The sequence below is a fragment of the Schistocerca serialis genome, chromosome 6 (assembly GCF_023864345.2).
Source record: "Schistocerca serialis cubense isolate TAMUIC-IGC-003099 chromosome 6, iqSchSeri2.2, whole genome shotgun sequence".
In the NCBI taxonomy this organism is placed as follows: domain Eukaryota; kingdom Metazoa; phylum Arthropoda; class Insecta; order Orthoptera; family Acrididae; genus Schistocerca; species Schistocerca serialis.
This window is the reverse complement of record NC_064643.1, coordinates 634,588,600-634,604,761: the sequence shown is the minus strand read 5'-3', so window position 1 is coordinate 634,604,761 and position 16,162 is coordinate 634,588,600. Positions and strand designations below refer to the sequence as shown.

General features: G+C 43.0%; 1 protein-coding gene across 1 annotated transcript in view; it reads left to right on the top strand.

The window, feature by feature from the left end:
* Positions 1-1,138: 1,138 nt before the first annotated feature.
* Positions 1,139-16,162, top strand: part of LOC126484521 (protein Wnt-5b-like) — a 606,999-nt gene continuing 591,975 nt past the window's right edge. The window contains exon 1 of the mRNA XM_050108069.1: positions 1,139-1,246. Coding sequence (XP_049964026.1) covers positions 1,176-1,246 — 71 coding nt within the window. The 5' untranslated portion in view covers positions 1,139-1,175. The remainder of the gene's footprint in view (positions 1,247-16,162) is intronic.

Sequence of the window (16,162 nt, the reverse complement as noted above, 5' to 3'; positions counted from 1 at the left end):
GGGGAGCAAAATAACTAATGATGGTCGAAGTAGAGAGGATATAAAATGTAGACTGGCAATGGCAAGGAAAGCGTTTCTGAGGAAGAAAAATTTCTTAACATCGAGTATAGATTTAAATGTCAGGAAGTCGTTTCTGCAAATATGGAGTGTAGCCATGTATGGAAGTGAAACGTGGGCGATGAATAGTTTAGACAGGAAGAGGATAAAAGCTTTAGAAATGTGGTGCTACAGAAGAATGCTGAAGATTAGATCGGTAGATCACATAAATAATGAGGAGGTATTGAATGGAATTGGGGAGAAAAGGAGCTTGTGGCACAACTTGACTAGAAGAAGGGATCGGTTGGTAGGACATGTTCTGAGACATCGAGGGATCACCAATTTAGTATTGGAGAGCAGCGTGGAGGGTAAAAATCGTAGAGGGAGACCAAGAGATGAATACACTAAGCAGATTCAGAAGGATGTAGGCTGCAGTAGGTACTGGGAGATGAAGAAGCTTGCACAGGATAGAGTAGCATGGAGAGCAGCATCAAACCAGTCTCAGGACTGAAGACCACAACAACAACAATTCTTTTTCGTTCTGAAGTTCAGTTATGCGCTGATGTTGATGCTTAAGGGGGCGGGCTGGGGGGGGGGGGGCGGGTAAGGCTAGCTAATATCTAACTGCACTAGGGGCGGCCGAGGGTGTAATGGTCTCAGAATGATCGGGATTACCGCTCTAGAGTATGCGTAATGATGACCCTAAAGATTTGGGATTACTCTGAGACACGGGATTATTTTTTTCAAGGTTTTTTAATTGGCGCAAACTTGTTTGTATTCGGTACACTCTGAAGTAGGATTACAGATGGGCGGGTCGTTATTAGGCGAAAGAAGATACGCGAGGCGTGGAGTGCAGTGTGTGTCGGCAGAGCGGGATGTTTATCCAGGGTGGGTCAGAGACTCCGTGGCTGTCGGGAGGGGGGGGGGGGTGTTGCTACGGTTGGGTGGTGAGGGGGGGGAGTAGTGTCGGCGCCCTTTGTGGTGTTCCCGTTTCCGGAGCGTGAGCGCGAGCGTGCGGGCGCTGCCAGGTGGGGGGTGAGGCCGGGCCGCGCCGCGCCGCGCAGACAGCCGGAGGAGGCGGCCGGCCAGTGAGTCGCGCGCCGCCGCCGCCGCCGCACAGACAGACATGTAGCAGCGAGATGCGGGCGCCGCCGCTGCTGCCGCTGCTCACCACGCTGGTGCTGCCACTGCTGGCCGGCGCCTCCTGGCTGTGAGTACCACCCGCACGTCTGCCGTGCACTGCCGCCTCCTGTTGTCCGCGACTCTGTTTATTTACAGTAATGGCACAACAGTGCCGAATATCACAGGCGGCGCACGTCTGCTTGCTGAAAGGCCACTCGTACTGTACCGATTAAAAGCAGCGGGACGTATTTGTTTATTTATTCATCGAGTTCCGTGGGACCGTGCTGGTCAGAGCTAGTTGTCATCGAACGACTCTGTACATAGATTACAGAATGGCGATCAGAAAATTTGTAAACAAATTTCGCAAAACACGTTGTATTTCATATTCCTGTTTACCCAGCCATTTGTCAACACTTACACGTTATCTTCTGAGGGGAACGATTTATTTCTGTAAAAAATATTACACAAAGTTCGTAGGGGTTTTTACTGTTTATGGCTTAAAAACCATATCGTGTGCGTTTTTTGTTTCTATTGCTCACCTGCGGCTACATTAATTCTCAAAGTGGATTTGTCCAGTTTGAAACTTCCTGGCACATTAAAACTGTGTGCCGGACAGAGACTCGAACTCGGGACCTTTGCCTTCCACGCGCAACTGCTCTACGAACTTTCTTTTCTTTTTTTTTTTTTTTAAAAAAAATCTCATTTTGCTCCATATTGGTCGATGAATTTGTTCCTGGCGGACGTCCGATGACAGCCGTTCAGGTTCTTTGTTGATCCGTTCACTCAGGTTTTCATTACAGAGGGTAGCTAACCCTCTTTCTTTCTTACACACACACACACACACACACACACACACACACACACATATATATATATATATATATATATATATATATAAGCCAAACTTATATATATATATATATATATATATATATATATATATATATATATATATATATATATATATATATAAAGCCATAAAGGAAAGCCGTTCCTTTTCGGCTACATAAACAGAATGATAGGAAGTCGTCCCATTACGACATAAGTACGACATAAGGATCCTCCCTACTATAGCCCGCTGCGAATTTTTCGATGACTGTCGTCTCGATGCTGTGTTGTTTCCGTTGTTGTTCAATCTCGTAAAAAAAGGGAACTGTAAAGGGGTGCTATGGGTATCTTCTCATGTCATCGATAATCCAGCTGCGTGGCGGATTATGGAATGCTCTCCAAAGAAAATTAGAAAAATATTGCCTGTATTTAGGGTTGTTGACGATCGCACAATGTCGTTCGTTGAGGTAATACCAAAAATCGGGTACTGTCTAAAAATGAGAAAGAGCCAACAGCACCCGGTGTTCCCAGAACCCTCTGACCAAGCACGCTGAGCTACCGTGCTGGCTACCAACTTAGCCACCCAAGCACGACTCACGCCCCGCCCTCACAGCTTTACTTCTGCCAGTACCTCGTCTCCTGCCTTCCAAGCTTAACAGAAGCTCTCCTGCGAGCCTTGCAGAACTAGCACTCCTGGAAGGAAGGAAATTGCGGAGACATGGCTTTGCCACAGCCTGGGGGATGTTTCATTCTGGAATTTCATTCTTGTACAGTTTGGCTTGCATTTATACCTTTTTACGGTTTGACACCATGTTATCTGCAAATAAGTTGGAAGAATTTGTTTACAGCTTTTAATTTTGAACCACTTTCCCAGAGAACAGCAGTGGTGAATGTTCTGTACTTACATTTTCGGTCCTGTTCTTCATCTTTGGTGTGGTTGCAAAAAAAAAAAAAAAAAAAAAAAAATCGGGAATATATGATAAATGACACATTACAGAGAATGACTCATTACACAGAATAAGAGTGTGCCGCAAGCAAACCTTTCAATTTGCATTTGAATACTTGTGGTTTGTAACTCCATTTTATCAGTTCCGCTGGAAGCGTACTGAAAATGAAACCTGTTGAATAGAACACACCTTTGAGTAAAATACTTGGGGAGGTGTTATCCAGGTGTGTATCATTTTTCCACCTACTTCTCACTGAACCAATGTTTCCGTTTCTTCTGACTGTGTCACTCTTGTCAGCAACAAATCCCATGGTGGAATCTGTGTATAGGGATGGTCTTCCTAGACACCTTAACAACGGTTTTCATGAAGTTCGCCAACTGACACCGTACAGACTAACCGTCCTCTTCTGGGCCAAGAGTATTCTTGGCGAGTGCACAGAATTTCTTGAAAACACATCATACGAGGCCATCGTCGTGTTCACGTCTGGTGCCCTTTTTGGCGTATCTGCTGAGCAATTCATTACTTGGGACTGATAAATCCGGTGGAGAATGCTTTGTCGACCAATGATTAAAACTGCACCATTTTGTACATGTTTCTAGCTGTGGTTCCATTGGGCCTGTAAACTTCTTGCCCAAAAAAAGAATATTGACTTTTTATAAAGCCCAATTTAGTCTTTTAAGCTACTCTCTAGTGACACTTGCGCATGCATGGGTGTCGAGAAGATTTGTGTACAGATCACGAGAACTGAAAAATTGGTCCGTACAGAAATGTTGGCGTAGATGAGTGTGAAAATGTCACTTGACAGTAGTTTAAAAGCTGAAGCAATTCCTTTATAATTATTAATAAATTTCTGATTTTGACGGTAAGTCTTCAGGTTTGATGGAATCAAATTCGTAGAAGCTATGAAATCCAGCTTAAAGAAAACAATAACTGCGTCAGTTGCCGATATAAACATGGCACAGAAACGACAGTGAGATCTGTTGGGGGATATGTTGTAAGGACTGTTATTTAAAATAAAAAAGTTTCACTTTGATCCGCTACATATTCTGATGGTTAACCTTCATAATCAGGTGCAAGACTTCTTTTACATAGTTCTTCTTAATGTTAAGGAACTGCATGCGGTCCTCTCGGCCTGATCGCATGAATTAATTTCTTAACGTTTATCATTGGTGGTTCCATGCAGCAGCATCTGAGGTGGCAGAGAGGCTGGGCTGCTGCTAAGAACGCCCACGCAAGTGCTGCCTCCCACCTGACGATGATGATGGTTAATCTTCGAAAGGCTCAGTGGATGAAATAAAACTTTATAAGTGACGCAGAATTATTTATTTTTTTCACAGACGAACATATTACGGCTTCACGACTCGACTTGCCTTAGAAACGAAAGTAAAAGTGCGCGCAAGATAACTAATTATACCACGTTTGAAAACATTTTGTGCAGATTGCTGTATTAGATTACATGAGTGATAATAGTACGGTGAAAACGACGATTTTTGTTATCAATGTACACAACGTATGCTATTCCTGAAGATATAGCAGAAAACAATTTTTATCATTGTTATTGTGTATGTGTTTCTTGGTTACCAATGACAGAGAGTCAAATGGAAAATAAAATGACAAATGTAGTCATTAGTCTTGTAAAAAGAAACCACTGCATCGCTTTATGCCGTGAGCACTTTTCATTGGATTGTAAATGCGTTTGTGTGACTGGTGTACTGCTCCTTTTTATTGTAGTTTGTACGCAGTGACAGTCACTCGCAGACACTGCACACCTACTGTTTAGGTGTCAACGAAGAAGCAGCTGCAAGCCATTCACAGATGTGTGGTTCCATCGCAATGAATTCCCTCTGAGTTAAGCTGAAGTGTTGGTGCTGAAACTTGGCTTCGAAAAATGTTTTGGAGATGATAATAATAATAGTAATAATAATATCGATTTGGTGTGGCCCGGTGGCCTGGTGCAGGTCTTTCCGTTGCGCGTGTCCCTAACCTATGCCAGGTATCCAACAGGAGGAAGGGGACCTACAGTTTAACCCTGAATCCGAAACACCTGCCGTTGCTGGCGACTCCTCACATCTTTGAGGGCTGAAAGCTAAGTTGAAATACACACTGAAAAATCCGTTGTTCGACCGGTATTCGATTCCGCGACTTTCGGTTTCTAGGCACAGGCACGCGCTTTACCGCTAGGCCACCAGTGGCAATGCATTCGAGGTTAATAAAACATTATTTTAAACATAGTTGAAGGTAAACTATGTTTTGTACCATGTGTGAAACATACAATGGACGAACTATAGGCAACAGTTCAGATTACGAGCAGAGACTAAATGGAACTGTGTTACCGAAAACATAAAATCTGTTTGTGACGGCTGACTTCAGATAGTCTGCAGTCAACCCATGCACCAAAGTTCCTCTTGTCTGCTCTAATTACATTAAGAATGGCGATGTAATGATTTCAATATTATCTGATGGAATCACTTTTGTAACGGAAGCCTCTTAATACACCGAGCACTATACATTAAGGCAGGCCAAAGAAAAATACTGTTGTGTTCCACGTCCGTATTCGTTTGTGGCCAGTGTATCAAAATACGTAGAGCACCCGCAACTTTCTCAAATCGGCAGATACTTTCTCGTGTGCAAGTGTACGATTATACTGAGTGAGGTTAAAAAAAAAGTCTACCGTTGTGTCTGCCATCAGTTTTCTTGTTGACAGAGAAACTACTGAAGAACTAGATTGGCACCATTCCTAGACGACTGTTTGCTGTTAATCGTGGTTGCTTCTGCGTTCCTAAAACACATGCAAATAAGGAAGTAAAACCAGCTTAATGTGGGCAGATGGTGTGTAAATCACTTTTCTCTTACATACGCTGTGTCGCGTAAGTGGGCTGTTAGGCAGACGAAGTATCGCATTACAAAGACTCCACTCTTAGAGTCCCGATTCGCACGGTGCAATGTTCGGTTCGAGCCACTTTTAATTACTGTTAGGAACCGCGGTAGGCAGATGGGGCGAAACTTCACTCTCATTATGGACTGTATGGGATCCTTCTTGCGTTACTGGAGCTAATACTTCCACACTTCCATTCATAAGGCAATCTCAATTTTTTACAGTTAATTTCAGGTCAGATCGAAGCAGAACCTCTAAAAATACTCCTGATTTTCTGAGAACTTCATTTAGGAAATGGCACATTGGCTAAGATGCTTCACACCTGATCGGAAAAGGGGGATTTCATACACGTGATTCTCTGAATGGCTTCAGTCGAATACGTCAGCAAGGCTGTAGCCCTTTCTTTGATCACTCATGTCCACCTGAGAATTATGTCTGCCTCTGATTGTATTCTTTATTCTTGTGTGTGTGGGGGGGGGGGGGGGGATTTGGCCGTAAAGAAACCGTAGCAGCATTCATTTACGTAAAGTGATGTTGGGGAAAAAATAAAAATTTTAATAGTGGATTGCCTGACGCGATGGGTGAAGATAAGAGCGTATGCTTTACTGTTTGAGAGAGGGAAAAGTGACGATAGGCGTTAATTTTTGCGGAACCGTTAAGGGGGTGACAGGAGACATTGCTTCGGCTTCTTTCTAAAAGCAGCTCGGCATTTAACTGAGTGCAGAGTGCTGAGAAGCTTGTCCCATCAGCTTGTTCCATATGGGCTCCACTGTACATGGAAACGAGATGCGTTGACGATGCTTACTTCAGTAAGTTTAATACTGCAGCCGCGTGTGCTTGTAGGGTGTCACTCGACTGCTCTACAGAAGGCTGCGTAGAAACTGTCAGTGCCGTTATTTCAACGGCGTAGAGTTCCTCATCATCAGACTTTGCGCCCCTCGACCAAACTTCTCCATAGTGTGTGTGCAGCGAGGGCACGCGAGAGTGTTGACGGCCGTCCGTCCTTCGAATGTGGGCGTCGAGCTTGGCTGCTCTCTAGCTGCTACATGTCAGCAGCAGGCTACAGAGCAGCAACAGGTTTCTTCTTCTCTCTTCTCCGTCTTATGATTGTCAACAGCGCAGACATGACAATAAACTGTCACCTACACTGCACACACGTCGGGAAGGGAAGATGCCACTGTGTGCGCAAGGACAACCCTGCGGCGCTCTCCCAGCCAACGGTGACTTTTACGTTACCGATTATCAGGCTCAGTTAGGATGAATACAGGACTAGGTTGAACAAACGTCCTTAGTAGGAATCACGGGATATGTATCTTACGTACCGAAACTAAGGACTGACTGTATAAGAAAGGCCTTCTGATATCCATCCCTTCGTCGTCGTTGTCGTCATCATCGTCTTCTGTTTACGCTCATGACGTATTTACGTCTTTTCAGAAGTGGTAAATCACAATGAGACGAAGAAGCAGAGGTACGTAGTGTGGAGTGTGGCTGCTGGAGAGCTGTACAGAAAGCTCTGAAGGGACGGAGCCAGATGTTTGGTACGCTTTCTGCTCCTGAGCGTAGTATCAGATAGGACCGCCGAGGAGAGCGGACAGCTTACCAAGTAGGTGTGCGCGATTCCGTGTTGGGAACAAACAGTTGTCTAAAGTTCTTCTCGAGTTTGCATTTCTCTTACTGCTGTGTGCCAGTAGTGAATGGATTCTCATTTAAACCAGAGGTACAGTTAGTGAATGAGTAGGAAATCAGCAGGTATTGTCATTATATCTTTGACAGTAATTTCTTGCAACGGATTTAGCTAAAAAAAATTCTCTGTTAACTTTAACGAATTTTACCACTACATCTACATCTACATGGTTACTCTGCAATTCACACGTACGATTAGATTAGTACTTGTTCCATTGATCATGAGTACGACACTTCGTAATGATGTAGAACGTGTCAGGTTAATAAAAGGTGTCTATACAAGATATTACATTACACAAAATATTACATGACACTTAATATTTTTAATATTTTTTGTGCGGGTTGGGAAAATTACCCACTTACTATATCCAAAAATTCGTCTAATGAGTAGAAGGAGTTGCCATTAAGAAATTCTTTTAATTTCCTTTTCAATGCTATATGACTATCTGTCAGACTTTCGGTGCTATAAGTTCCTGGCAGAGGGTTCATCGAACCATTTTCATACTACTTCCCTACCATTCCACTCTCGAATGGCGTGTGGGAAAAAGGAACACCTAAGTCTTTCCGTTCGAGCTCTGATTTCTCTTATTTTACTATAATGATCATTTCCTTCTACGTAGGTGGGTGTCAACAAAATATTTTCTCATTCGGAGGAGAAAATTGGTGATTGAAATTTCGTAAATAAATCTCGCCGCAAAGAAAACTGCTTCTGTTTCAGTGACTGCCACCCCAACTCGCGTATCATATCAGTGACACTCTCACCCCAGTTGCGCGATAACTCGAAACGGGCTGCCCATCTTTGCACTTTTTCGATGTCCTCCGTCAATCCTACCTGGTAAGGATCCCATACTGCGCAGCAATATTCCAGGAGAGGATGTAGGCTGTCTCTTTAGTGGGTTTGTCGCATCTTCTAAGTGTTGTAGATACAAAATTTCCTGAGGGACAGAAGTTGTGTCTCATACCCTTTCCTTTTTCGAGCAATGGTCCAACTAACTGAGCCACCCAGTCACGAATAACGACCAGCCTTTACAGCTTCAATCCCGCCAGTACTTTCCCCAGTGGAAATATTTTCCCGCCAAAGGGAAGGGTCCGATTTGTATATTTCAAACGTAACGAGAGATTCCTACACCACCTTCACTTTTCACTTCTAGACTTGGGTCTTCAATAATAGTCTAGAGGAGGGGTTTTCAAACTTCTCCTGTGACGGAACACTTTGAGAATCCTGGTACTTTGGTAGAATACCTAGATTATTTTGAAGATTAACAAATTTTTTAAAAAGTGAGAAAAGCTTGTTTTATTCAGTAATTTCTTCAGTTTCACATCATAACTATCAACACAGAAATCATAATAAAACTAAAAAAGTAATTAGTGACGTCAAAAATGTCGGAAAAGAAAAACCGGCATGTTATTAATAGTTACTCGCGGAGCACGTACTCACTCCTCGTGGAACACAGTTTGGGAAAAAGTCAAATGTTCTCTGCAGCCATTCACCGATACTGCTGCGGCCCTTGCGGTTGCCATCCGAGATTTCAAGTGAGGTAGGCCTACAGCAGCACTGGTCTGGAACTGCTGTCTTTTGACGAATATATTCCATCCCTTACTTTCAAGGGAAATTTCTCCAAATACTCGGAGAAGAAGCTCTGCCGCACGTACAATTAAAGCACAGCAAATTTCCATCAGCATTCTCTTGTAACATGTTTGAGAATGGAGCGCGTGCCTATATGATGTCTTTCTTGGAGAATAATTCGTGCTAAAACCAATTAACGCGGTTCATTTCTGCCTGAAAGACACTATGGAACGAGCTGATGGTGTTGTTACTACAGTGATTCTTATCCTTGAAGATCGCAGTTCAAATTCTCGTGTGGCACCGAGATTTAGGTTCTTTATGATTTAATTATGCTGCTTAAAGCGAATGGCAGGTTCGACCGCCGGCCGGGATGGCCGAGCGGTTCTAGGCTTCTAGGCACTACAGTCTGGAACCACGCACCGCTATGGTCGCAGGTTCGAAGCCTGCCTCGGGCATGGATGTGTGTGTTGTCCTTAGGTTAGTTAGGTTTAAGTAGTTCTAAGTTCTAAGGGACTGATGATCTCAGAAGTAAAGTCCCATAGTGCTCAGAGCCATTTGAACCAGGATCAACCGATTTCCTTCTATGTCCCTACCTCGCCTGGACTAGTGTTCTGCCTCTAACGATGCGGTCGCCACTATGACGTTAAACAGCATTTTTCCTTAATTTTTCTTCTCTTGCAGGACGCTATATGGGGAGATTGGGGGTCAGAATGAATATCGTCCAACCAACGGAATTGCGCAGGCACGAACCCAGGGTTGGCAGGAAGAGTCTTGTTACTGGGTATCCCCACACACACCCCACAGCCTCTTAACTTGCCGCAAATGCCTACGATTTGAATAACAGAACAATAAAATGTATAAAATAGCGACCTGCCCTGACTTCGTCTGAGCATCACTAACAGGGGAAACTCGCCAGCTCATCTCCCGCCTCTGAGATTTAGTGGTAAGACTGCGCTGTGAGGAGTCCGTCAAAAGCTGTGGTCCGACGGAGCTTTGAACGCGAATCTCCCGCTTCACAGTCCATCACCGCGAGCACACAAGCGCGACTCCTTAGTTCTCGTAATACATGTGATATTGCACGAGCCGAGCTTGGACCGTTCACTGTTCCTGGTTTGCTTCTTTTTTCACAGTTCAGTACACCTTCTTCCTATTTTCGTACTTGATTTGTGTTCAGTTCTTGATAGGATGTCCACTGGGCCATTTTACCACCAAATCTGAGGGGCGTGTGGGGGGTGGGGTGACGGGGAGGGGAGCAGCGATGGTGAGTTTCCCTTGTAACTATCTACGGCCGAACGGCTTGTCTGGAGTGAGTGGTAATTTTGTTTACGTGCCACTGCGTAGAGTTGTGGTTAAAATTCAGAGAAAAACCTTAGGTAACTAAATATTATCGCTCTCATGTAACTTAAACGGTTTAAGCAGCGCACACCAGGAAGTTCTCAGGAGGCACGAATGTCGTCTGTTCCATTTGTAATGGGCGTTCGCAGCGGCATGTTGTGCTGACGGTGCGAGCTGCGAGCCACTGCGCCGCACAGTCCGCCCGAATGCAGCGCCGGTTCGGCACGAGCTGCGGCCACACGCTGTAGCACAAGTCTGGTACGAACTGCGTTTTCTCTGGCACCTTTTCGCTCATTTCTCTTCACATCCCTTAAACATTAACCCTGCACCAAAATATAAGTTCTTATCCAATTAATATCTGATACGTCCTGCGTCACGAGTTGTTTGGGGAGCAGGTGTCAGGTCGTGCTTCTCTCCTAGTAGATAGCGGCTGCTTACACCGGCCTGGCACTGTAGTGGTGCAGCTTTACGCCTACCTACTGTGTCCGCAACCTGCCTAGTAAATCAGTCTGTTTGTTAATGAAAACTGTATCAAAATCCCTGCAGTAGTTGCTGAGGTTAACCTTCACATACACACAGAAAAATGTGGAGGGAGAAATTTAATTAATAGATGCATACGTACTTACTCCTTGACGCTACAGCCCATGAGGGCCTTGGCCTCTCTGGTGAACACAGCCCAATCCTGACGATTTTCTGCTCGTTTCCTCCATCTCTTCACTCCAAACCTTCTTAAATCATTTTCCACATCCTCCAGCCATCGTTTCTGGGGTCTCCCTTTGCTCTTTTTGCCACCTGGATTTCCTGTGTAAACCTTTTTGACTGCTTGATCTTCCGACATTCGCTCTACATGGTCCAGACATCTAAGTCTGTTACACTTAATTTCAAAGTCAGGACTTCTATACAGTTCTTCCAATTGCTTGTTTCTCCTTATCCTCCATTGCCCCGCCTCATACACGGCTCCAAAAATCTTTCTTAATATTTTCCTCTGCCATCTTCTCAAGAGCTCTTCTTCTGCTACAGTCATTGTCCATGTTTCTGAGCCATAAATTACCACCTGTCTTATGTCCGTTCGATAGACAGTCACCTTCGATTTTCTGGTCAGGCTACGTGACTGAAGGATCTTGATCAGGGCTCAGTAAGCTCTATTTCCTGCACCAATCCTACATTTTATTTCTTCTCTCATTCTGCCATCATCCGTAACCAGCACTCCTAGGTATTGGAACTTCTCACATCTCTCATAATTGCCACTGTTCAACTTAATATATTTCTCTTTAACAACGGTTTTCCTTGAAGCAAAGAGATACTGTGTTTTTGTGTTGTTTACTCTAAGTCCCAACTGTTCTGCCTTCTTTTTCAGTCTCCCAAATCCTTCTTCCATTTCTTTCAAGCTTCTAGACAGCGTACTAGTCCCAACTGTTCTGCCTTCTTTTTCAGTCTCCCAAATCCTTCTTCCATTTCTTTCAAACTTCTAGACAGCGTACTAGTCCCAACTGTTCTGCCTTCTTTTTCAGTCTCCCAAATCCTTCTTCCATTTCTTTCAAACTTCTAGACAGCGTACTAGTCCCAACTGTTCTGCCTTCTTTTTCAGTCTCCCAAATCCTTCTTCCATTTCTTTCAAACTTCTAGACAGCGTACTAGTCCCAACTGTTCTGCCTTTTTTTTTCAGTCTCCCAAATCCTTCTTCCATTTCTTTCAAACTTCTAGACAGCGTACTAGTCCCAACTGTTCTGCCTTCTTTTTCAGTCTCCCAAATCCTTCTTCCATTTCTTTCAAACTTCTAGACAGCGTACTCACATCATCGACATTTGGTGCATATGGTTAAGCAGAGTGCCACCTCCGTTATCACTTTCCACCCTTCACACCACTCTCTCCAACACTATGTTGAAGAGTAGCGCCGATAATACATCACACTGTATTAACCCCTGGGTGACCTCATATTCTTTAGAAACTTTTCCTTCTACTTTTACCTGGCATTTTGTGCTGGTGAGGGTCATTTGTACCAGTCTGATAGGTTTACTTGGGAATTCCATCACCATTAAGATGGTTCAAATGGCTCTGAGCACTATGGGACTCAACTGCTGAGGTCATTAGTCCCCTAGAACTTAGAACTAGTTAAACCTAACTAACCTAAGGACATCACAAACATCCATGCCCGAGGCAGGATTCGAACCTGCGACCGTAGCGGTCTCGCGGTTCCAGACTGCAGCGCCTGTAACCGCACGGCCACTTCGGCCGGCCACCATTAAGATGTCATGTAACTTTTTCCTGTTAACACTATTATAGGCCTGTTTAAAGTCTACAAAAAGCTGGTGTACATCCACATTATAACATTATAGATGCATAGATGTTTGAATACAAAAATAATAACAATAAAAAGTCCGCCTGCTTCGCTAGGTGGTAACGTGCTCGCCTGCCATGCAAGCGGGCCCGGGTTCGATTCCCGGCCTGGTTGGAGATTTTCTCCGCTCGGGGACTGGCTGTTGTGCTGCCCTCATCATCATTTCATCCACATCACCTGCGCGCAAGTAGCCCAAAGTGGCGTCGACTGAAGTAAGACATACACTTGGCGGCCAAACTTCGCCGGGTGGGTCCTCCCGCCCAACGATGCCATACGCTCGTTTCATTTCAACAGTATAAACATAAAAATGCACCAAAATTCATAGAACCCCAAGTAGGCAAAATAGAGCGAATAGGTATACTTAAATACCTTAAACAACAGAATGAACTATAAAAATTTGCAGTAGACGTAAGACTTGACAAATTGGTAACATATGTTAAGATATGGTGCAACAAGAAATGAATATCTAGAAAAACTGATTGTTTGTATGGCTGTGAATGCTTAACAATGAACTATAAGCTGGGCAGAATAGATGTACTTGAAAAGACTGACTGTTGAAAAAAAGAAAGGGTGCAATAGAAACTACAGATGACGGGGAAATGAGAAATAATGATGAGATCTACAAAAATATAAAGAAAATATCAGAAGTAATGGTTAAGGAGATTAATCTTTTTTGGACACATCTACCAATGAATGGGAACAGGCTCATGAAACAAATATTCCTGTATTTCTGCAAGAAGAAATCGGTAATAGCATGAATTACAGACATAAGAAACGAATTAGAAAGAAACAACACAAAAAGTCGGAAATAACATACAGAAACGTTTTTAAGAATAAAATACTAAGTTTAGAGGACTTTCAACGAGGAAGAAATCAGGAACAACAAGGACAGAAGAAAGGATAAGACAACGTGGGGAAAAGTGAAGGAGTGCTGGAGAAATAGAAAACAACAAGGAAAGAAGAGGAACTGAAGTTGTTACGTGATCGTAGTTGGCCAATGTGAAAAAATAACAATAATTAGTTTACATCAATGATTGATTCTTCGCTTTAAAATAACTTCTACGAATTTGCGGAAATAAATCAATAAATAATTTGAAAAGTATTCATTGAAAAATTGAAGTTTATTTGTGTCAAGTAATTTATATAAGATATATGATAGTAACGAACTACTACGTATTTAACAGAGCCGTAAGTTACGCAGTGTAAAACTGGAGTATGGACTCACCATTATTTGATTCAAATGGCTCTGAGCACTATGGGGCTTAACATCTGAGGTCATCAGTCCCCTAGAACTTAGAACTACTTAAACCTAACTAGCCAAAGGACATCACACACATCCACGCCCGAGGCAGGACTCGAACCTTCGACCGTAGCGGTCGTGCGGTTCCAGCAAATAGTGTTTCAGATTATGTAAGCTGACAGCTTATAGCAAACAGTGTTTCAAATTACATACACAAAACACCCTCTGCGCGAAATAATAGTAAGCAAACACTGTGGACGATCTGTGTCGTTATCTTTGTTGAGGATATGTAAAATATCTTTGTGACTGTTTGTTATTGAACGTTTGTTATTTTCAACATGTGTTGATGTCCTATCGCCCTGTCCCTTCTCCTTATCAGTGTTTTCAACATATTCCTTTCCTCTCCGATTCTGTGCAGAACCTCCTCATTCTTTACCTTATCAGTCCACCTAATTTTCAACATTCGTCTGTAACACCACATCTCAAAAGCTTCGATTCTCTTCTGTTCCGGTTTTCCCACAGTCCATGTTTCACTACCATACAATCTACTAATATCAAATATCGGCCAGAAATTCCTGAGAATGAACCGCTCATTACCTCTTTCCCCATATCAGTTCGTAACTCTGTTACAACATCTGCTCCGACCATCATCTTGGCTGTATCTCTGCATCTCCTTTATTTCAGTCACACGCCCCTGGAACAAACTACCTAGCATCGCGCGTCTGATCAAAACACACGCTCCATTTGAAATAAGATCAAAGTTATTCCTCTCAATGTATCCGCGCTGGCTGTCTTCTGTCCATCAACGAACAATTATCTGTCCCGTCGTCAGCATCCAGTTTTCGTCGTTTGACTCCTCTTTTTCTGTCTCCATTGATTTATCTCTCACCATTTCCTCAGCTAATTTTCCTCTACCATTTCTCATCTCTGACCCAATTAACTTCTACACATTTTATTATTTCGATAATACTACCGTGACTTTATAGAAGCAGCAGAATATTAACAGGACTAACGCTTGGAATGATATTGAGGGGACTGAAGAACATTGGTAGATTTCATTCTAGAATTGGGACCATGAAATTTTCCAAGTGGGTTTGGATTAAATAATACACATCTTCCTCCAAGCACTTGCCAGTTGAAATTTTTGAGCATTTCCGTTACTATCGGCCGAGAGGCAAGAAAGCGTGTCACAATGCTGGCTGCCCTTCTCTGTAAGTGGGCACTGTTCCCTGATAGCCCGATCCAACTAAATGTTGGCCAAAAGTCAGTTATCATCGCAACAGACACCACACTAATAACTGCGTTTTTGAAAGTGTGCCGCATACTGTAATACAGTAGCCTGGAAACAACCGCTACTGGGCTGTTCTGTCAAGAGCCAATAGAAGAAAGGAATATGACTCAACGGGCTCGCTCGAACTGCCGGCTTACAGGTGAAGACAAAGTGAAACGTCCCCTTAGAAAATTTTATACAAGACTGTCCTTAAACTGACACACAATATTTTGTTAGCGCAACCCAATCTGACTTTCAATAATCCCTACAAAAGAATGGGCCCTGACTAACATTAAACTATACCTTTCACAAATCACTTACCTCACAAAAATCTTCGCTACTCAAGCTACTGCAATACAGCGAGCGCCACTACTGCCAGCTAAATAAAAGATTCAAACTATGGAAGGCACTAACTACTGATAGGGATAGTTAGCAAATGAAAGATATTAATAGAGAACAAACAATGTATTTACCTTAATATATATATATATATATATATATATATATATACAATAAAAAATGCATCTCCTCGAACACAAAAATCAGACACTACTGCGCAGTAATTAAGCCAGCAGCACTATATGCTAGTGAAACGCTCACACTCCACACAAAATGTGATTTAGAAAAAATACTAAAAGAAGAACGCAAAATTATGAGAAAGATTTTAGGTCCAAAATTAACAGAAGAAGGATACCGGATACAATCAAGAAGAACCACAGAAACTATATCAAACCTGGCAGCAGACATAAGAAGGCGAAGATTAAAATTTTATGGACATGTCACTAGACTTCCCCCCACACGACTCACCAACAGAATTCTCACTTACATAGAAAAAGTCAAATCAACAACACCATGGATTAGCCAAGTAAAATTAGATTTACAAAAAGCAAATATTGAACTTAAAGATGTCAAAGATAGAAA